The sequence below is a fragment of the Calonectris borealis genome, chromosome 8 (genome assembly GCF_964195595.1).
Source record: "Calonectris borealis chromosome 8, bCalBor7.hap1.2, whole genome shotgun sequence".
In the NCBI taxonomy this organism is placed as follows: domain Eukaryota; kingdom Metazoa; phylum Chordata; class Aves; order Procellariiformes; family Procellariidae; genus Calonectris; species Calonectris borealis.
In genome coordinates, this window is record NC_134319.1 from 34,448,919 (window position 1) to 34,472,795 (window position 23,877).

General features: G+C 42.3%; 1 protein-coding gene across 1 annotated transcript in view; it reads right to left on the reverse strand.

Moving 5' to 3' along the window:
- Positions 1-23,877, reverse strand: part of NIBAN1 (niban apoptosis regulator 1) — a 69,949-nt gene that overhangs the window by 10,094 nt on the left and 35,978 nt on the right. Inside the window, exons 6-10 of the mRNA XM_075156961.1 lie at positions 8,587-8,702; positions 2,536-2,640; positions 2,279-2,441; positions 1,108-1,295; positions 712-873 (exon numbers count right to left, since the gene is read on the reverse strand). Of these exons, the coding sequence (XP_075013062.1) occupies positions 712-873; positions 1,108-1,295; positions 2,279-2,441; positions 2,536-2,640; positions 8,587-8,702 (734 nt within the window). The remainder of the gene's footprint in view (positions 1-711; positions 874-1,107; positions 1,296-2,278; positions 2,442-2,535; positions 2,641-8,586; positions 8,703-23,877) is intronic.

A 23,877-nucleotide genomic window follows, 5' to 3' on the forward strand; every position in this document is an offset into this window, starting at 1 on the left:
GCCAAATCTGCCTTGTGATCTGGCAATCAAAAGAAGTCTGCTGGCCAGCTCCTAATAGACTTCTGGCCAGGCATCCAAAAGAAATAAAAGCAAAGCAAAATTATAGCCTATACCAATACACACTAGAGGGGAAAAAGAGGTGGAGTTCATTTTTCATCTGAAATGATGTAGTCACTTCAACCATTCCCATGAGAAGTGAAGTTGGTTAAAGCACCTACATGCAGCTACATCCTGAGACGTCATCTGTGTCCAAGTAACTGCCAGTTTCTAACATTAATTGCCTTACTTTATATCCATGAGAAAACAAACTACCAAGGAGGAGACGTTCCATTTTGCTAAAATATATTTAAGATCCTTCCCAAAAAATCAACCCTTGAGAATGGAAATCAGGTAGATTTTAGCCACCCTGTTGGTACAAGCACAACTTTCTCAGGTGCTGAGACACTGAGAATTCAGGATGTCAAGGTTCAGGGAAAGAGATGATCCATCCAAAATTGTTGTGCCTTACTGAAAGACTCATGTGCATGCAACCTCACAAATATAAATGTGAAACAGCTTCTAGCTGTGATTTTCTTAGGTTTTGTTACCTGTACTTTGATTGAGATATACTCTGGGACTCTTGCGCAGCTTTTTATCAAGATTACTTTGAAGCAGATTAGAGGGACAAACCTAACCTGTTCTCCCAGGAGGAAAAACTGGATCTTACAGTACCTCTTGCATGAAGTTTTGTGTTCTCTGAATCACAAAATCGATGTGATAGACCTTGAAGCGACTCTTGAGGTCTTGAAGGAGCTCCTGGAGGAGGTTCACTTTCAGATAGCAGGGCTCCATTTTCAGAGAGTTGAATGGTAGGTTCATAAGCTGATCCACATTCTGTGTTCCAGTGGAGGAAGAACAGATTTCGAGAGAAAGCAACCAGAGGCGAATTTTTAATAGAAAAGGTAACAGTGGCCCTAAAACAAATTCTGATACCTACACTCTAGTTGCACAAATACCGCAAGACTTTCTAAATGACAAAACCAAGCGCTAACATACTACCACCTGGGAAAGCAAATACTGCTTGTCCTTGTGCTAATGTAAAAGGCTCCAGATATATTTTTGTCTTACCTCCTTTAGCTTCGTGATATCATTTGTCTTCTGGAAGTCCTGGATGATTTCATTAACTTCTTTATCAAAAAGTGAGCGGACTTCGGTGAATCCAGAACTCACCGGACCCATGAGCTCCTCCAATATGGACGCGAGAAATGGCTGGATATTTTCTGTGCAGCACTTCTGGGCAGGCTCAGAAACAGTGGCTGGAGTGCCAGACAATACAACAGTTGCATTTAGGCTACTAAGACATATAGTGAAAAAAGTAATCTGAACTGATCTACTTTACAATGAATTAAACGACTCCATACTTTTGCCTGGGGTCACGCCTCCACAAAGATGATGAGGGTGATGAAAGGAGAGTTTATAGATTTATGAGTGACAACGAAGCATCTTTTCCCATGCCCCACCTAACCAAACGCTCGCAGCTTGGGGGCACTGTGAGAGCAGAGGAAAGGGCAGCTGTCCGTATTGACACACACCGGGAGGTTTGCACAGCGCATGGCCACAGTCACTCTATAAAGAGTTATCCGAACTTGGTACTCTACAGTTCACTGAAAGCATCCTACTCTGGTATATGAGAATATCAACAGAACATCCTGAGTTTTATCAAAACAGCTCCTAAATTATCAGCTGTTTATTTATTTGATAGCTTCAGCAACATCGACTAATGTTTTGCCTGCTTTTTAGACTCATTTTTATATTCGTAGCAAAATTATAATTACTGCATGTTAGTTTAAAACCACCTAAGAAGCCCTTTGGATTAAGTATTCTTTGGTAGCCGATGAATTTGTCACATAACCAGAACCTGTTTTTGTGGAGAATTCGTAGATATCAGGTCAAAACCACTACACTTTTAATTATGCTCATGTAACGTATATCTTCATTATGTAAGGCTGTCCCAATGAAAATGAACGCAGAATGAGCAACTCTAACCAGGATACTCAAAACCTGTCAGCTCTAGCTCCAACCTGAGAAGACCTGGTGTTTTCACAGCCACCGCAGCCACAGGTATCAGTTCCCATCAAAAGCAGCAGAGGCTCAAAGCATTTCTTTTCTGAAAATTACCATCTCCAGTTGTATTTTTCAAAACACGTGAAGATTTCAAAACAATGACATCTGGTAACTTGAGCAACACAATGGGAAACATTAAAAAATTGCTCCAAAACACAGCTGTTCCTCCACCAACCTTTGATTTTTCCAGCTAAGAAGTTCTTGGAGTTCAGAATCTGATCCATGTCTGAGCGAATGGTTCCTTCAAGAGTTTTTGCAAAATCTCTGCATTCTTCTTTCAAGGTACTTAATCCTTCTGACACCTGCTGCTGGACTAAGCTGTAAGTTTCTTCTACGATCTAAACCCAAATTAAATTAAGAAGCATAGATCAGAATCAGCACACACAGACAACTGCTATGAGAAACAACCACTCTGCAAATATCGGTACTTACACCAAACCACGCCCGCTTCCTATCATTCCTCTTTCCTTTCATTTTAGGCAGGATCATCGTCTGAAGGTTAGGTAGGAGTTCCTCCATCACAAGGTTACTCAGGACCTATATGGTCAGAAGATTAAAATGACATGTTTGCATACTATTCTTCATCTGAAAACTGAGCACTCGCATCACAGAATGATGTGCAAACACAGGCAACCTCAATTACACAACGGCTATCTATCCCAGGCTGCCAGGAGAACTGGATTTAACATATTAGGTATGCCTGAGGGAAGCTCCATGCATTTCATCTGAAGCATTTTTCACTGAAAGACTTCGAGAGACCATGCAACAATTGACAACAGATGAACTAAGATGCTGAACTAAGATGCCCGTTAAAATTTACTGCTTGCTATTATGAAATTGCCATGTGAAAATCAATGGAGCTAAAATGATTTATATCAACTGAGCAACCGGATCAAAAACATTTGAAAAGTTGGTTTGCTGACTGCTGCTTCCCCAAACTGACCTTGTTCTGGGACACTCACACCCTTCCAGAGGAGGTATCATTGAGGAGAAATTGTTCTAAAGAGCCATCAGACAAAGGATGCTTCTGATAGGAAGATAACTGGCCCCAAAAAGAAAGATATGACTGTACCAAGGTGGATATCCAGCACTTTTTTGGGTAAGCACCAACTTCACAATTCAAACAAGAAATGAAGGAGATCCCAGGAAAACCAGAATATGGGACAGAAATGGAACCCAGAAATGTGGGTAACCTGTGAATCAAATAATTCTACTCTATCTGATCTTTTTTCAAAAATGTGTAACATGATCCAAAAGATTCACTAGCTCCAACCTAATCCTGAGGCAAAAGGGATAAAATAAATAGCTGTGAAAAACTTTTCAAGCAATTACTTTTGTCAGTAAAAGACAACTATACTGGTCTAAAATCAGTAAAACTTTCACATTGGAGAATTCATATATGTTAAAGTCTCCTCCCAACACCTTCAGATTCTTGAACAAAAAAGATATGAAATATATAACCTAAGAAGTTATTCTGCGACAAAGGTGCACCACAGCAGAAAGGCAGGGAGAAGAAAAATGTCAAAGGGACTTCTACACATTAAGCGTTTGTACCGAAATGTAGGAAAAACTGAGGAAAAGGTATCATTGCCCCATTTTTTTATTATTTCTGTAAGTGTATTGTTGGTCTATAATTGCTGTATTTTTCTAAATTGACACTGAGTACTTTTCTCCCTCAAGAATGTTTTCACTTTGAAACACAGTTCAGTGGTTGTAGAAGAGATGCATCACCCTCTCTGATCCCAGCATCTAACTGGCAATTCGGTCTTGCAGATGGTTCCAATTAGAAAGAAAAGACATCAGACTGGGAATACAGATGATACCAATTTGGGGGAGTGGTCAATACGCTGGCAGGCAAGGCTGCTATTCAGAGGGACCTAGATGGGCTGAAGAAATGGGTGGACAAAAACCTAATGAAGTTCAGCAAAAGCAAATGCATAGTTCAACATCTGGGATGGAACAATCCTGTGCACCAGTACAGGCTGGCGACAACTGGCTGGAAAGCAGTTTTGCAGAAAAGGACTTGGACATGCTGGTGGACAAGAAATTCTGCAGGGTGCCCTCCCAGCAAAGGGCAACAGCAGGTCGAGAGAGGAGAACGTTCCCTTCTATTCAGCACTTGTCAGACCGCATCTGGAGCAGTGTCCAGTTTTGGGCTCCCCAGTACAAGACAGATACTGACACACTGGAGTGAGTCCAGCAGAGGCCACCAAGATGGTCAGGGCACATGACAGATGAGGAGAGGTGGAGGGAACTGGGTTTGCTCAGCCTTAAGAAGACAAGGCTCAGGGGAGACCTTATTGCTGTCTACAACTACATAATGGAGGATGTTGGGCAGACAGAGCCAGACTTTTCTTGGAAATGCACAAGGAAAGGAAGAAGGTGACAGCTACAAGTAGCAATAAGGGAAATAGTAATCAGGTATTAAGGAAGATTTTTCACCATGAGCACAGTCATGGGAACAAGTCATGCAATCTCCAACCTTGGATATCTTCAGAACTCAACTGCACAAAGCCCCTAAAGTTGGCTCTGCTTTGAGTGGGGGATTGGGCCAGATAACCTCCAGAGATCCCCTTTTAACTACATTATTTTCTGGTTCTGTGGTTCTCTTGATAGCGTCACCCAACTTTGTACAGAAGAAGCATCAAAGTCTGGCTTCTTCGATACAGAAAGAACGAAACGGTGTGAGACAGACTCCTGGTTTCGTTCACTGGCACCCATTTCAGAAGCTTCCTTCAGAATCACCCACTCTGTCAGGCTTTGCACCTCCTCTGCCTAGATTTGAACTACAACTTCTTTCTTGCCCATCCCACTCAGATGCACCAAACTGGCAATAAATACACAGAGTTACAGGCACACATCTGGTTTGAGAGTCTAGGCTTTCCTCTCCCAATTTTTTATTTATGGACACTGTATCTCTGATCTGAGAAAGCTGCAAGACCTCTCTTTCTCCTGCACTTTCCTCTTGCTGTTGGCCAACAAGGCAAACTATGCAAGCAGAGGGAGGCAGTTCATCATGGGACCTGCCCTATTTCTATTTCTTTGTGATCTCAGGTCTTTGAACACATTTCCTATGGAGGCATCTATCAGTGCTGGGGATATATGCTAGATTCTTGAATTTCTCTATGTAAAGCATATTGCTTTTGAACTAATACCTCAGTCCCACATTTGGTTCAGTCATTAGTCATCCTCATGATTCAGAAGAGGGAAGGAGGGCTTTATTTCTGGACATGTTTGTTTTCTGTTCATAGATCTTGCCCAGGTATGTTTGTACTGGCCCACAGTTACAGATGCACAGCTGCCAATTTATGATGACAGAGGCAATACTATTGCGCATGTGCTACACAGAACGGTACATAACCCTTTCATCAAGGCTTTTTATCTGTCCCCACTGTACAGCACATACGGGTTGTCCGCAGTCTCTTGAAAGCTTTGAAGTGCAGTGGATATCCTGCAAATCACAGAGAGACATAGTAACCCTATAAAAAAGCAGACAAAATGCATCCTAAGATTCTGTACATTTCTCATTTAATCTGGGTGACGGATTACCAGCTTGCTCAACAGTTTCAGTAAAGTCTCACAAACGAAGTTTGTAGTGCTCTTTCCTCTCCAGTGGGGCTTGAACAGTTTTTGCTAAGTGACGTGTATTTGAACCCAGCTCTTTTCCTTGCTTCAGTAACAGCGCAGCATCGTCCTCATTCAAGGATCATTGCCCTGATGCACCCAGCCGCTGGCTGAGCCAACACAGGGTGCAAAACCACTGTTCAACTTTGTATTTTCACTGTGCTTGGAGTGCCAGTGTTTCACGACATTCAACCTCACGCATTACGGCTGCTCGAGTGGGTTTTAGACATACAGTTGATACTAAAGTCAGAGCAACACTGCTTCCTCCAGCTGTCACGCTTGACAAAGGGCTCTATGAACACGTGAAACACTCCTTTTGCAGGGATGTGCTCCTCCTTTACTGCTATCAGCAGTCCCATGATGCACCAACAGCACCACAGGGAAATGGCAGGAATTTAGACAGCAAAAGTAAGAAAGGGCTCTGACTGCATGCCACTTAGTGTAAAACAGAGTGCCTCCTGGGCATAAGACAGCGCCTACAGAAATATAACACACCATACCTACTTACTAATATACCTATACCTATAATAGGCAATACCTTATTATTGTTTCATGTACCTTAAGTTCTTATAGATTATGCCATAGCACCACCCAAATTCAGCTATGCTGACTCAAATACCTGTCAAAACCAATGGACTAAGTCAGGTCCTAAACTAATGAGTCACTTAAAAATACCTCACAAATAATCCAAACTGGAGCACCACAGACTGTATAATAAATGTGACAACGGATCAAACGTATTCTGAAGAATCTGAGCTCTCCAGAAGCATTTTTAGGAATGCTGGATTGCCTTTATATTTCTGTACTGAAAGGTGCACTGTAGGGGTTTGGGTTTTTTTAATCCCTTATTCAGCTATACTTGATTTACCAATGTATTATTCTACATTCATGTTGTACTCATCAATGGAGTTATGCTAGTGTTGTACTGCTCTCACTACGTGGCTGTACTGTTGCTTATAACAAGCGTTGTCAAAAATTGCCTGGTTTTAACCCTGTATTTCAGCCCTTAACTTACAGAAATACCATCGACAATTGAATTTATCCTTTGTTAGTCACGAAACCTTAAAAATGAAACAGAACAAAAACAAAAGCAGGAAAAGGAACTTTTACGACACAAAAAAAATTTCGTAGGTCTTCAGCTGAGTGACTGGGTACTTGCTAGTATTACATCCACGTTGCAGTACCTGCGTGAGCTAATGCTGCGGAGACTCTGTCATTATAAATGAATGTCAGGGAATATATTTATTGGCATTCTGCAGAGATTTTTACAGCAACAAATTGTAGCTTGCTTGTTCCAAACCATTCACTTAGCTTGGATATTTGCCTAAAATAATTATTATATTTGGTCAAAGCAGGCATGAGAACACACTATACTTACAGAATGAATTATTACTAAGAAGATAATAGCGTAACTAGTCTGGATGCCTTCTGATTACAGTTCTCTCGAGGTATATGGGTTATGAGTAAGTAGTTGGCAAGCAATAGGAAAAATAGAACATAAAACATAGCACTATAATAGCTCCATAACTTGAGGGAGGAGGGGAGAAGAGAAAAACCCTCACTCCCTCCAATGGAAGGATGGAACTCCTTATACTAAGGAATTTATTATCAGATGTTAGCAGGAAACTTCAATCCCTGACATGATGGCACTGGGAAAGACACTGTTTATAGATTCTTCTCCAGTTTCCACATTTTTCAGCATTTCAAAGGTAGACTTCTCCTAAAAGAATAATCTGGTTTCTTAAAACAAAACCCTGGATCGTGAACTCTCCATCAGGTTTTTTTTCATTTTCCCAAAGGGAAGCCAGATTTCATCAAGGAAAACACCCAGCAGCTGGTACTAAGTAAATATTTGCTGCTGAGTGCTCAGTGCTTTGGAAAAAATTTATAAATCGGGGCCCAAATAATGTCTCAATTGCACTAAAAGACATCTGGAGTGATGCCAGAGGCATGAGCTACCATCAGTGCTCCAAAGCTGCTCGCTCAGGTGCCCAAATATGGATCCAGGCCCTGAGCTTAGCATCTCATTTCTGAAGAACTGAAGTACACAAATTTTTGGCATTTAAGTGTGACTGTTACTATGCAAGACTCTGTTTCAGAAGTCTGGCACAATAAGTAGGTCTACTAGTTTATCTGCTCAGGACTAAAAGCTTCATTCCCAAAGAATGGGGAAAAGCAAAATGAAGAGATTCTTCAAAATTTATGTTTAGCTGCTGTTCTGTTCTTTGTAAAGCCTGATCTCCCACGATGGCATCTGGAGGCATTAGAGGACAAGCAACAGGAAACTGTTGTGTTCAGTAACAAAGGTAAGAGCAACAGAAGAAAAAAATCTCTCTTACCTGCAAAATAGCTGTCATGAAAGACAGAAAAACAGAGCACAGCCCAACGCAATGAGTATCTGCTGCATACAAACCGTGGGTTGTCAGTTTGGTGTGTATTGCTTTTGGTTTCACTGATTTACCAAAACTATAAACAGCAGCAGATGTGGTAGCGAGGCGTTAGTAAGTGCCTTGTTTTAGACACAGCATTTATTCACCAATTGACCCCGTGGCATAAAATTAAGTTAGATGTATGAGCTTTTTGTGGAAATGTGGCCATCCCTACATTCCAGCACAACACAACTACTTTAGTTCACAGCACACTTTCTTTCACTTTCTGGCAAAAAACTCAAAATGGGGTTTATTAAAAAAGAATTATCACTTACATACCAGTAAGAAGTACCTTGAAATCTTGGGTATTTCTACCTACTAGATTTTCTTTTTAAAAATGCCATTTTTTCCCAAGAGGCTTTACAACCTTCACTATCATCAGAGCTGCCACATCCAAAGCCAAAAAAAAATCAGGAAGATATTCTTTTACCTCTTTTTCATTGCCAGTTATCATTTCCCACGTCCCATAGTGGCCTTTCTCCTGCCTGAAGAACTGGATGGCTTCTAAGAACGCCTCGACTTCATACGTGGTCTGCTTGAGAAAATCTAAAGAAAACAAAAAGTAGCACAAAGGGTTTACCCATAAATAACCTTTAAAAAATAACCACCCTTTTTTGATCCATTTTCCTGTTCCATGTGCATCTAGCAGTAATATTTTCAAATCATTTACTAAACCTGAATGTCTGAAGATCCTGGGCTTTCATCGAGATTTAGAAGCATAATGTTGAACTATCAGATTGCACACATGAACTATCACAAGCCATCCCATCTAAGTTGATAAGTTAAACCAACATCAGCAAAGGTTAATATGGAGCACATGATAAGGTAAGAGTTTTACGGCAGCAAGCCTTGTCTGTGGTAGACTTTGACAAGGCAGTCATTAACATATGAAAGCTCATCCCTTGCCTTTATACCTATGAGCAATGTAAGACGGTACATGGGAAGACGCTGACAGCACGTACCAGGGCCAAGAGTTGGGAGCTTCTGGTTCTTTAATTTAAGATAAGAATTAAGAGTTTAAGATAATGATAGTCAGCTGATTGTGGCATGTTGTACGCCCTCGATAAATTGCTAAACCCTGAGTTAACAGGGGGTCCCCAATAATCTTTTATTTCCTTTGTTTTATTAAGGAATTGATGATCGAGATGATTTTTTATGGGCATACAATAAAACAGACCTGGACAAAGTAAGCACCGAGCTCATACCAATTAAGCACAAAAACTTCTGACAAAATCATGCTGCTTTCCCTAAATATTTCAGGAATGTTTAACCAAAGCTCCGGAGTATCTGGTTATCGTCCACGGCCACTGCTGCTAGATGGTAGCTCTTCCCAAGAACAACGTGGTAGCCTGGGGACACCCTGTTGTACGAATGAGACCACAGCACGGAAAAGCCTGAGAAGTGGCTGAGCTAGTTTGCTCTTACAAACTTCGGATAACCAGTCGGGCAACAGAAATTACATCTCAGGCAATTTGTTCTTTCCAAACTGCTAAAGGCTTTCAAGAGAGTTGCAGCCAACGCTCCCCTTAACATGAGAGCACACAAAACCACAGCTAATTAAGACTGCAACAGCAGTTACACAGCAGAACTAGTTTGTCGTGATTTGGGGAGAAACAGTCCCTCTGCCTCAAAATGTGGAAAAGCTCCCTAGAGCAATCAGGCCGCTTGACAAACGTGAGTAAGAAAAACCATCACTGAAATACTTCAGGAATTCAAGTGCTGTGTCTTTGCTACGAAACAGAGCTTCAGGATTATTGTGAGGATTACTCTCTTAAGGGAAAAACAAAGCCACGATGGTTTATTGTCGCCTCTTCAAGGTTATCTACGTGCAGCCTTGATCAGCTGAAGTCCTGTTGCGCACACATTAGGAAGAAAGGAGGGAAGAAGAATGTCAATTCTCTCAAAGGTAAGTATGCTGCTTTAAAAGATACTGGTATGTATAAACAATTGTTATGTGAAGAGTCGGAGAGTAAGTTCTCAAGCCTTGCCTGCCAAGCAAGACGCTTCTTTTCACTCGTTCATGAAACTTCTAAAGAGAGAAGCTTTGTAGGAGGCTTGCCTACATGCCAAGGGCAATTCAGGGATTATACATATTATGGGAAACACGAAGGATTAACAAACACTACAGTAATGCCTGAAATGTCTCCTCCATGCGCTTTACACAAAAACTAAAGCTACAGAAACCTACAATGTCATCATTAATGTCATCAATCCTTCACCCTGGCTACTGCTTGAAAGCAGCACTGTATAGATTTTATCTACGTGGCGGGCAATGAGGTTTCAGATCTGCTAAGAGCCCAAATGTCAGAATTTGAGCCTTTCAGAGTTTCCTGTGGGCGTAATAATTACTTCAGGAAGGTATGTTATCCATACTGAGGTGCAGTAAACACCCTCTCAGTGCTACTCTATAGATACTGTCCCTGTTTTGGAGATATTTGGAAGTCCAGAGAGATTACACAATTTCTTCAAGCTCACATGATGATCAAACATGAGCAAAACAGCCAGGTAAAATCCCAACCATACCTTCACTGCTACCGCCATGATTTATAGCATTTTTAATAGCAAGTCACAAACCAGGCTGCTAAAATATCAGTAAAAGAGTTGTAAGTCAGGCTGTTCACTGCCAAGAGAACATCCTCTGATGGCAGCTTTAATGAAAGAATGGAGTATCCGCCCGAGAAACTGGTGGAGCATTGCATCGGAAAGCTTTTGTCCTCCCAAAATTAAACTCTCAATATTTTGACGAGAAGAGGGCTGGGCTTGGCTGGAGGAAGGGAGAACTGCAGCTCCCGCAGCCCTCCGATCGTGACTCACATGTTTTCCTTCTTCACAGCTGTGCTCCCTCCTAACCAAAAGGGACAGCAAACCATCCAAAGGGCTGGATCTTGGACCTGCTGAGATGATGATATGCCAGTGCTGACAAGAGTCTGCCCCCTAAGATCATCAAGTTTTAAACTCCACGCTCAAGGGAGTATTTTCTCTCTGTTCTGATTGTCCCCAACCCTATAGAGAAGCGGGAAGAAGGTGCTAAAAAATCCAAGAGTGATTCATTTGAATAGTTCATGGGAAAAATATCAAGCTGTAAGCACCACAAAATCCCAATCACGCATTCTTTCCTGTGTCACTAAACACAGGAGAAAAACACAATTACGGCAGTCTTACTACAAAAACAGCTCAAAGTAGAAAGGAAGCTTTATCCTTCAAGGCTACTACAATTGCTTAATTTAGGCAATTTCATTCTCATTTTCCATAGGAGGAAAAGATTGCATCAGCGATAAGGCACTGAACAACTAGATCCATCCAGCGTCGGGCTGTGCAGAAGCTGTTGGCGAGGCACACAAGACAGAGGCACATTCATGGGATACGGCTCAAGAAAAGGGGATTGTACCCAAGCTGAAAGGAGCTGCGGTGCACATCCTCCAAGATTTCAGCAGGGAAGAGCCAAGGCTTCTGTAAATCAGATCTAGCAGTTTATGAAAAGGCTAGAGGACTGCGGCTGGCTTGGCAGCGAGCTCCATTATGCCATAGCAAAGCAAGGAAAACAATGAATAAGCTGTTGGGGTAGCCCCACTTGCGTGCAAGAGAGAGGATGGTGCGTGGGAGATGGAAGCAGACGCTGCAGCTGCAAACAGGGCAGGTGGTAAACCCCAGTGGTATCAGGAACGATTGTTCATCAGCAGAAAGGACGACGTGTGCTTCACTCTCCTGAACGCCCTCGCAGGGGCTTCCCCTTCAACAAATCTGGCTGGCACCTATCATGAGTCACGCATCTGTACCCGCTGTTTGCAGGAAGCGGAGCATGGTAGGGGAGCTTGGTACAGTGGTGGTTGTAGGTCATCCGTATCCCACTCCCATACAAAGCCATCAACTTTACTGAATGTCCTCCAGCAAAAGGCCGGTGAGGCTTTACAGGTACCCAGACTGATGCTACGTTCTTAATCTAGGCTGGTCTGCACTTGGAAAATTACCCAAGCAGCTTCTCCAGCTGCTAATGAATATAACATCAGCTTATTTGTGCAGAGCAAAACAGAATTCTGTTTGTTCTGTTTAACTTTAAAATAAGAAAACCCACCTAGAGACTCTATATATCCAAGTGTGGAGCCTAATTTTAATAACAGGTAAGATATTGCTAACCATAGATTCCTTTTATAAACATATCAGAATAACTGCTATAAAGCTCCTTTTTAAAAGATGGAACGACATCTGGAAACACCATGACTTTATAAATCTCCACAAATTTGCACATCTCTCAAAGGCACGGCTGAGTTTGTTTAGTACTGCAGAAAGCTGCCTGTAGGAATGAACTTCCTTGCAGCATATAAACAGTTTAACTCCCTCTTTAAGGAAAAAAAACCTCAAACCTTAACTCATCGAAATGATACACAGAAGACTAGGCTACTCGACACCCACGGAGTGCACTTGCACCTGGTGCAGAAGTGTTAACTCAGAGGGTCTCGTTCCTAATTACAGCTGTATCCGATGTTTTGGCTGCTGTGGGACTTGCAGTCTCCTAACGAGGTGCTCCGGGCTATGAGCTGCGGCTCCTTCTCTGTCACTTGGCAGATGAATGTTTGGTCGTACGGGTGAGTAACGAGGAAATCTTCAGTCCCAAGTTCCTACGTGCTCTCCCACCCACGGCAGGACAGCTGCACCTTTGTTTGAAGACGAACATGTCACTGGCACATTGTTTAAAACCCCCTCGGGAAAGGCTATCTGAACAATTATTCGCTAACACTTCTGTGTGTCTAAAGACAGCAGCGGAAATTAATTGCCCTGGTGAATTTGGTCTCATCTGTAGCCATAGATCGACTGGTCTTAGATCAGTCAAAACACTGAAGACATCTGTGCAAAAACTTCTATAAATAGGCCTCGTTACCAGAGAGGATGAGTGCCGCAGACCTCACTGCCTCTAGCTAAAATTGCGGATTTTCAGCAAATCCAGATAATACGAAATCTGTATTCGAACATTCCAGTTCAAATTTTGTATCTGTATGTACTGCAGACTGCTGCAATGGGTCTCTTGCTTTGCTTTGTAGCAGAAAGCTCAGAACCAGCTGATGTTTAATTGCTTAGATGATGATTTTTCTTAATTACGATCAAAGGAAGATGCCTTTTTAACATGACGTATCCTAACCTGCCGCGCTAGCTGTTAAAAAGTGAGTATTTCAATACTCAGTTTAAACTGTGTGCCCCTCTAAACAATAATTATCATTAATGAAGCTATTCAAACTCATTATTGCAGCATGAAAGAGGCTTAAAATGGTCATCAAACAACAGGAATGGCAATAGGTGTTTGAAGACAGAAGGCGTATCATTTACCCCCTTAACAAATGCAATGGCGACAAGTCGAGTCTTCATAAAAGTAGCAGCACAGCTCATTTCTCTACCGCTCGTGCAACCGCACGGAAAAGTCTGTGTTTGGGAAGAGCAGGGAAATGTTTCTCCAGCTCCTGGTGGGATGTCAGTCAGATGCAATAACCAGACAGTGAGAATTTTCCATCTCCCAGAACTGATGGGGTGGTTTGCTCTACTGAGGCACCAGTGGTTCACAGTTCCCTTCGCGTCTTGGCTAATTCTGCAAACTGGGACTCGCTGATTTTTGGACGCAGCAGCAGCATTACCGCGTTAAAACTGTTCAGAGGGCCAAGAAACTGCAGTCAGGATGTTTTATGATGTGTAAAAACTGAATATGTACTTCTTCAAAACAAACTGAGTGCCCCTATTGCAATCTAGTAAATGTCCTTCTCCCATATGGGCTTTTCTTACAATAAATTTATTACTTTTATTTTTAATAATAGTGAAGGGGTATATTGACTGTGGACAAAGTGCTTTACCGAAGTGAGATAAACCACTGAGGGTAATCTAAGCTTTTTGGCTGACATTTCACAAAAGGCTGAGGCCCAAAGACGTAGATGAACAAGTGTTAAAACAGAATCCAGAAGTCTGAGCTCACAGTGCACGGGTTTTAATTAAAGAAATGCTGATTCTGACATAACGCCCATCATCTGACTACCAAAACTCGGAAGTAATCCACCCTGCCTTCATCTGTTTCCTGCAGCACTCACATTTACCCATACGTTCCCGAGCTGGAGGGCTGCCTACAGTTTGGTGAGAGATTCTGCATTCAGTGAACATTATTTTCCATACAGTCGCTGAATTCTTCCTGCAGGTAACTGTAATTGATATTAAAGCAATCTGGCATCCAACGATAGCTGTATTTATAAGACATAAAGGCCCATAGGTAGGAAAATAGCCTTGCCTGGCTCTTGCCTACCATCCTCAATAACTGCAGCTTTGGTCAAAGGTCTCTTCCCAACACAAGTTGCAAACAACCTGATACACTTTTTAGTTCCCTCCTACAAGACAGCAGGAACCATAAATACCTCCTCAAATCTTCAAAAACCACAGGCCGACTTTGGTTGAAGAGTGGGGAAGGCAGGAGGACAGTCACTGGAAGGAAACTGAAGATGACTGAGGAGTTGAGTTTGGTGGCCTTTCACTGATGGGGAGAATGTTTGTCACTTACTATAATTTTTGGAATATGATAAATTAGTAGCAACTGCATTTAATTTTATGTGATCTCAAAATAATATTTCTTTGCTTCCTCATTTATTTGGTGGAAAGCTGACTCAGGTGAAGGCAGTGACAAAACATCTATTTTGTAGCTCTTTCTTGTTGATCACCTTACATAGCATTTTCCTGGGACAAGAAAAATCTCTGTACAGATATTGGTGAAGGGCCTTCCTTCTTGTGATGCTACAAATAGATAGTAGGAGGTGGATAAAGCTGAAAAATATTTGGAATTTTAAGTGTCTTGTCTTTGGTTTTTAGCAATCTCAAAAGATGGTGCTTCCACCCCTTACTATTTCCCCTGGACACTGCTACCCTCAATGGAATAGATTTTATGCCAAGAAATACAAATTACATTTTTCCCAATTTTCTTATCCTTCCAAGTCATCCCCCTCTCACCTTGACATCTGTTTCTTTCAAATATATTTAGATTGTTGTTTTTCCTCTGCTTTCCATTATACTGCTCTTTGGTTCTTTTAAAACAAAAGCTGGTAAAAAAGAAAATACACAACCCCAAATCAGAGGGGGACTGCTGAAAGAAAAGGCTGCCATTTTAAAAACCTCTGGTGTCTTAACCATCTAAGTACACAGGACAGTTCCGTCTCTTGTACTGGTACTTCAAAGAAAGCTATTGCACGCTGCCAGCCGCCAAAGGGTTTGGGTGAAGGCAGCTGGAGAACACCAGGGAATAAGAGACATTCCCGCAGTTAAGGAATCATTCTGCCAACCTCCCAACACCACAGCTGGGGGATGGCTATCAAGTAAAAATAAATGAGCATGACTAAAAACGATTTCCCTTTCTAAGAGTGATCTTTGTAGCACAGGTTTCCTGCAATAGCATTTTTTCTAGCATTTCTGGTAATACCTGCCTGGGATTTATTTGCTGTGGGTAGGGACTGCGGTGATTATTGTCTGTTGCTCACGCAGTTTCTGTTTAATGATGAGCCACTTTCTACTGTGAGGTGTGAGCAATATCATCACACGGAGGACAACGGACAGGACACAGAGAAAGGCTCAGAGAGAGCAAGACCATCCGTTCTTCACACTGTCAGAAGGCAAAAAGCGACCACCTGAGTTCCCAGCACATTTTAAGAGCTGTTGCTTGTAAGATATTACAGAAAATTGATAAGAAAGGCCATGGTCATCAACTCCAAAATAAGGTTCTGAAAATTTCTGTCTCCAAAAAATAAACAAACTGTCCCAACCCAAAGCAGACCACAGGTAAAAAAATGAAAGTGAATCCATCTGCTTGAACCTGGGGAGATGAGGAGAGCTCGAGAACTGGACCTCGGGAAAAGACAGCTTGCCCAGGGCTTGTAACACAGCTACCGCACCTCTAGAAATGATCCTCTGAATAAAAGGACACATCGTTTACGTTTACAAAATGGAGTCCTGTCGTATTATTATCCAACTCGAGAACGAAGTGAAGTGTAATGTCCTGGGTCCGAGAAGCGTCAACCCCACAGCTCTGATGTTTTCCTGAGAGCAAAGTACTATCATATTATTCATAGATCATGGGGTATAAAGCTGCTAACCACTAACAGAAGCTAGATGAGGTCATTTCCAAACAGGATACAACCCTGCAATAATACACTGTATTTATAGCAAATCAAGTTTTGCAGCGCAAGTTCCCTCCGAGACCACCAAACCAACATTCACCAGGTTTAACTATTTGCTTTGTAGCACGCAATGCCTGTATTAAAGCTGTTCAAAGCAGCACGAGACAGATTACAAGGTACCTCCCTCTGCTGTGACCAGCAGCTTCACGTTTCATAGTCTAAAACATGAGTGCGCCGTATAAACACACACGAAGAATCACAGTATCATTTATCTCTGACAATTTCCAAGCGCGTTCCAAACCAGCTACCATATTCCTGGTGCAGGTGAGAATTTTTCTGCTGCTGAACTTTGAAGCTGGAGCCCAAATACAACCTTACACCCACACAAATGAGTATCTTCACGGCTCCTAAAATATGCTCGGGTGGTGGACACAAGGCAGTGGCTCTTCTTGGTAATATATAAGAAGAGGAGAATCAGCCCAAGGCGTGGAGGTGAGAGGTAGGAAGAACATAATCACAATTAGGGTTTTAGTACATTAATCATCTTGGTGTTTCAGAATGAATATACCTCCTCCAGACTCAAAATCCTACCTACAGTACAGGCAAGTATGCTTACTAGAAAAGCAAAAGCCACATTGAATGAAGGAAATGATGCTGCAGAACAAAAGCATCCCAGAAAGAGGAAAAATTGTCTTATTTTAAACAAAATATTCTAAATTATACCAAAAAATTGATGTCCTAAAACATTTCATGGGTTTTGTAGCACCCCACAAGCCTCATCGAAGACATTTATAGCAAAATGGTTTTGAACGTTATGACAGCATTAATATTTCTATGGAAGTTTACACACCAGTTTTGAAAAGTCCAATTGGACCTCAGATATCTGTCTGGCAAAAGACCAGCCATGGTCTCAGCCACTCATGTGGATCACAGGAGATCTGATCTTACTAATCATAAAGTGATTTAATTAACCAAAGTGCAGCAGCTGCAGTGAGAGAAGCCAAGACACAAGTCCCAGGCTTGAGTCAGGCAGGCGATGGGCTGAGTACTCCGTCTTCATTCGTACCTTTTCCCACCCCCAAAATATCAGAAAGGTCTTGCTTTCATCCCAGTGCAGAAGGACATTTTTCTTTAACCTTAAAGAAAAGCCATTTCCTCCTCAGTTCTACTTTAATTGGTCCTTCCACACATCATCTGAAAAAGGCAACACGAAAATCCTTTTCTTCGGCTGTCCTCTCCGGAGAAGAAATGCCAACCTGTTTGCAACATGAAGACTAAAAAAATCTTTCCAAAGTCCTATTTGGACTCGTGACAGTTGCTTTGCTCTATATATGGAGATACATATCCTTCAGCTTAAGTATTTAATGTCATCTTCTCAACCTTTATCAATGCTTCACTAATTATTTTGAATTATAGTCCAAGAGTTGGTAAGCCCTACATGTACGATATAATGTAACACAGGAAAGCTAGAAGTAATTATGAAAAAAACACCTGCCAGCTAAACTTGGAGTTGAAAAAGGAAATGTGGACAGAGCTAATGGCAACCCTAAGAGCCAGAGATGGAGAAAAAAAATCTGAAGCCGTCCTAGTTGTCCTGACGTAGCCAAGCTGTGACAGAATGCCCTGCATGAGCTTAAAAGCACATTTTGTATTTCTCTCTCACCTAATGCATTTCTTTATTGTACTTCTTTAATGTATTTATTTCTCTAAACTTTTTTTCTGTAATTTATGGTGAAATTGGAGATGACAGGATATGGTTTTGAAAGTCCCCCAGCTTCCTGTGTCGTGAGGGTGATTATCAAGATAAGGATGTGAAATCAAACCAGATGAAAGAAAATAAAATCATGAAGTGAAACTCCACGTCTCCCAGAATTAGCTAGTTGTATTTTCCTTCTCGTCATGCAGACTTCCCTCTATCCCGGCACCAAGTGGTCGGGCTTCTTCACTTTTAACAACAAATACCAAGTGAAACATGATAGCTGGTAACCTCATATGGGAAACGAGAAAAAACTCCTAAAATAAAAAAAAAATAAATAAGTGTTTGGAAAAAACTTCAGTCTGATTTTCAAGGGCATACAAATGTAAAGGATTAAAAACTGGAGAACGCTAAATATTAAAGCACTGTGAATATTTTGAGCATTTCCCTCATTATTGCGATTCTGGGACTGACAGCACTTCCCCATTGGGGGTTAGGTGGCCATTTCAGCAGCGAATTTCCCCCAAAATTTGAGGTGTGCAGTTCTCACCATTTCACTAAGAAAATGGGGATGGAGAGGGAACCAGAGTAAATCCAAGCTGTGGATGAAAGTGGAGGGATCATGGAGATAAAGGCAAACTAATGAATCACATGCCACAGCCCACATCTAAACTGGGAGTAGCGATTTAGGAAATTGGAGGAAAAAATGAAGCCATTTCCTCCCACACTCCACTTCAACTCAAGCACAGCTTCTATAAAAACCTGGGAAGTTTTTAAAGCTAAGTATTACATAAAATCCTACACTGATGAAGGTCTGACCTCCACAGATGCTTGAGAAGAACAGGCTCTCTGGAAGTAACAGTGAATGGTCAGCAGCTCCTCCCTATCAACCTAAGAAAAACTCAATTAAGGCAAAACTTAGGGAGGGAAAGTTAAAAAATAATATTATGGGCAAAAAATTCTCCTTCTTGCTGCCCCTTCTGTCGGGAGGTTGATATGAAAGTGGTATTAGGATATATATTTTTTGTCACGTGCTGTTATTCTCCTGAATTAATTATGAATCACCAAAACTGAAACAAATATAGTGATACATTTTATATAATCATGTAATGTATGATCTTTAGATGTAAAAAATTCAAATGTGGTCAACAACACTAATTATTTACTAAAGCAAATAAGGCCGCACTTAGTACTTTATGTCCCAGAAAGGCGAGAGTTCTCCAGTAACCCTTGCAACTGCATCTTTTACAAGAGCTATCTTTCGTCTTGACACATTTGTCATTTGAAACATTTATTTTTCAGTTTTACTAAAGCAGTGAAGGCTACATAATTGCCCTGGGAAAATACAGCAAATGTCCTATGGCATAAGGAACAGACTAGCAAAGTGAACGTTGAAAATTTAATTGTGTAGCCCTGTACCCAGAGAACTGCACGTTCTTCTCTGTACGTGGAATTATCTTTACGAAGAGCCATCACTACGTCATATTACTCTACACCACCATATTTTATTACTGACTCCTCTGTATCTGTTGGCTTGCTGTTCTTCTGCAAAGAACATTTTTTGGCTGACCTGTTCTACATTTAGAACCCTCCCCTCAACGTTATCTTTCTATATGCACATTTATGTCATTTAACTAATTTAACTCACCCTTTCATTTATCATATTCATTGACCACAGCCAAAAAGCTTTGAAATCAGCAAATATGCCCGTTATAATGTTTTATACCCTATGCCTAGGTAATAAATTCAATGAGAAATGAATCATGGCGCTTCAGAGCTGCACACAATGTTCTTTAATGCAGCCCACTGAAGTCCTTAATTACAAAGCTGTTGGTAAAGAATGAACAGTTTGGAGGGAAGGAAGCTTTTTGATGGAGCTTTTGTAAAGCAGTTTTGAGACAATGGCCAAGATTAGGTAGTAGCACCTCTGTACTGAGTATACAAATCTACAATCATCTTTTTTTTCCTGGGAGCAAAGTTACACAGTCATTAATTTTCACAGAAGGGTCACACATGGTGAAAAGCAATTTTAAAATATATTTGACTCAAACTCAGCCAGAAAAGGGAATCAAATGCAAGTATGGCTTATGTTAGAGTGGCCAAATCTGGTAGCCCAATCGCTGCAGCTCTCATTACATCCTTCCCCACCTGCCCCCACTGACGCAGGTCCAGACTTAGTTCCCCCCAGCAGTAACTCTCAGACCCCCATGTCTCTTCGGTAGCTGGCTCAGACCTATGGTCCCTCCAGTACCGGTCCCAGCCCTATGGTCTCTCTGGTCGCTGGCTCCCACACCTCCTCTCCTACTTGCCAGATAGTCCAGCTTGAAGTTTGCTAGTGAGTGAAGCCTACGTACATGCGTGGCTGGTGGAAGCTCACTAGGAAAGCACTCTGGTCTCGCCAGATGATGGCCCCGCACCTATGGGCCCCTGTGCTCTCTGGTCCCTTCTCCCACTGCTGGCACTGGGACCTCTCACACATCTCTCCAGGTGCTGGCACCTCAAACCTGTGGGGTCCCCGTGATCCCGTGGCTCCTTCTCTACTTGCTGGCACTTTGGACCCCAACACGGGACATGGTTTAGTGGGCATGGTGGTGTTGAGTTGATGGTTGGACTTGATGATCTTAGAGGTCTTTTCCAACCTTAATGATTCTATGATTCTTAATGATTCTAACACACACACCGGAGAGCACGCTCACTCTGGAAAACAGTTAGAAGTGGAGTTTAGTAAGAAGACAGGACGGACCGTGGTGATCAAGCGTGGGGCTTGACTGGACAAGGGTACCGACCAGCCTCCTGTTTACACCCCACTAACCCCGTTTACCCCCTTTTTCCCTCTGTTATCCCACGCTTGTTCCTCTCCAATCCACTTTGATCCTTCCCTTTTCCTGTCTTTCGTCCTTCCCCTAAACATCCCATAATAAATCTTGCATATTCCCAGAGCCTCCTGGAAAACATCCCATAATACGCTTTACACAATCCCCAAATGCTCTTCCCCTCCATCCTATAATGAGTCCCACACCCACTTAGGCAACGACAGCCCTGCAGCCTGCAAGGTGGTCGGGCGCTGGTGACTCCCCTGGGTGGGTTTCATGGTGGGACCGCGAGCTGAGCCCCCTCCTCTGAGCACCAGGGCAGCCGGGTCGGGGTCCCCTCTGCACCCATCAGTTTATCGGGGTTCCTCTGCTGCTCCCTGGGCACTTGTGTTTTCATTAATTAGGCCTTAATCACATGACCTCACAGCTTAAAACACAAAAAGCATTTGATCTCCTCCCCAAATCCTAAGGCATCACGAAAGCCAACTTGCAAGATGCGAAGCGGGAGCTGCCCAGATGAATCACTGAACTGGGATGATTTCTGTATGCAGATTAATCAGTCAATCAACTTTCAGAGTCAGGGTAATTCACAGAATCTCAGCGTATGCATCCGGTTGTGCTAGAATATTTTTAAAGCCATGACCAGTCAGGTCCTGATTGGCTTAGGCTCATTCTAAAGGTTTTAAATATGCTTTATCCGAACTCTACTCAAGAAAGGTGCAAAAAAACCTACATATTCTATTGATAATGAAGGAAATCATTGTCCTCTCGAACGGCAAACCCTTATCAATTAGTGTAAAGGAAGGACAAACACAATAGGAAAATCTGGGGCGGGGAGGAGAACCCACAAGATTCAGATTCTGTACATCTGAATCATATTTGCAAGCAGTGATCACTAAATCCAAACGCTTCTGTAATTATTCTCCTGACCATGAGTTCTGACCAGCAAACCTAGAAACACAGGCTGGACTGGTTATTTATAACAGAGGGACTCTAAAGAGAGGAAATAGCTGAATGCCAGGGCGGCTCCCATCGCAAGACCACACGCTGATTCACTCCAGTTTTCTGTTCAACAAGAGACAGGATTTAATTCTGCTTCCTGGGAGAAAACAGACTTTAACCGCAAACTCCTCCAAGTTTTTGGCTAAAGCCCAGTGCGATATATTCCTTTCCAGAAGTGGTAGATTATAGAAAAGACAGAAAGGCAACTTCTGATCAGACATTACATCTGTCTTTCTCCTGCTCTTGCCAAATCTGCCCTGGCAAAAGTTAACTCGGCACTTTTTCGAAGAGGTGGGGTGAGTGCTGCCTTGGCCGGTGCTCCTTATCCCACTAGATCATATTCCACAATCGAACTCGAAGGATTTTTCACATTTCTTCTCTCTTTTCAAATTTTTTTAATAAAATTACACACAGCAGATTTTTATATCATGAGCCTTAATACCTGTAGTATGGCTGCACGTGCCTTTAACTTTGTCGGATTGTTCAGATACCTGCTTTTTTGTAGGCAGAATTGTTTGCAAATGAGGCTTTAAAAAGTATTAACAAATTAACATCTTTCAGTCATGTGAGAACAAATATAAATCAATATGAAGTCCTTGAAAAAAAACCCTGAAGAAGTTCACTCCAAGGGCAGAGTTAAGGTTACTGGGGGGCTCGCCAGTGATTATTTTGCCGCTTGCAGCACCTAGGTTTCTAGGAGATGGTATAACTCCAAGGAATCCAGAAAATACGCGCTCCCATTTCCCTCGCTATAAAAACCTGTTCATTTTTACCAGTGTAACAGTAGGTCTTAATCCAGACTTTATCCATCAATCAGTCTGTTGAGCAGAAGTAACGTGACAGAAAGGATAGGCCTTGGTGAAGGCACTCTGGTGTCACTAAGCATCTTCTGTCAGATAAAAACTTGACCACAGAAAAAGCTGAGAGGGATAAATCCTGGAACAGATGCATAAGTGAGCAATAGCTGAGCCATATGAAATATAATAAAACACAGACTCGCAGGCACTGGAGATGGAAAAGACCTATTAGGTCATCTAGTCCCAGTTTCTGCCAATTCAGAATTGGCCCCTAGAGTGATGTGCTGAACTTTAAGAAAAAAAAAAGGCTGCCAAAAGCTTTGTCAAGCCTGTTACACTTGCTCCAGAAGAGAGAAATGAAAAACCCCAAACCTAATGAACAGGCTTCAAGTCATGGAGGACTGACAGTGCCAGGAAAACTTGATTGTATCCCCATCTCCTTACCAAACCTCGGTGAGGAGCAAAGGGGTGGCTTTCCAAAGTCCAAGCACTTTCATACTGTATGACCGCCGCAGCTAAAACCAGGCTAATCGGAACCGAAAATCAGAGGCAGGCTTTGCTCTCGGGCACGCTATGGGAATTCAGGCTCCTCTGGCAGCTATATAGGGAGTATTTATTGAGACTTAAGCTATTTGGAAATGCCAAATGAAGGCGTGTTCCTTCTAGATTGATGCCTCCAATCTATGTTAATCTAGCCATGAAACAGTCTTTATAGTCCCCGTGACAGGGTATTTGCTTACCAGGGTGTTTTAGCCCTCAGCCTCTCCACACTTACACAGATTTGCATCGGAGCTGCTTCCTCCGGTTTGTACGAAGCTGTCAGAGCTAGAAGGGCACGCTGCATCTCACCACCTTCAGCGTGAGCTGGGAAACAAACTGGAAAGGGGGACCACCGAGTGTCAGGGGAGCGTACACCACCTGGCTAGCATCGGGACCAAGAATCCTGCATGTCCTGTGAAGGTGCCACCAACCACCTGGTGTGACCCTCAGGCAGCTGTCTCACACTGTCCTCCCCAGATCCTTCTCAACTGCCGTCTCTTTTCCCTTGTCTCCACTGCCAAAGGCATTCCTGGTCTCCTTTAGGACTCCATTCCCGTGATGAAAACACACATTATTGCATTTCTAGGCAGCTCCCTAAGAGACAAGGGAAAAGGGGCAGCAGTTGAGAAGGATCTGAGGGTAACGGGGTAAAGCTGATGGCGAGGAGACAAAAGTGACAGTGAAAAAAAAACCATTGGGAGCTGCTTCTGTAAGTAAAAGTGACTGTTCACACACTGCACTCTC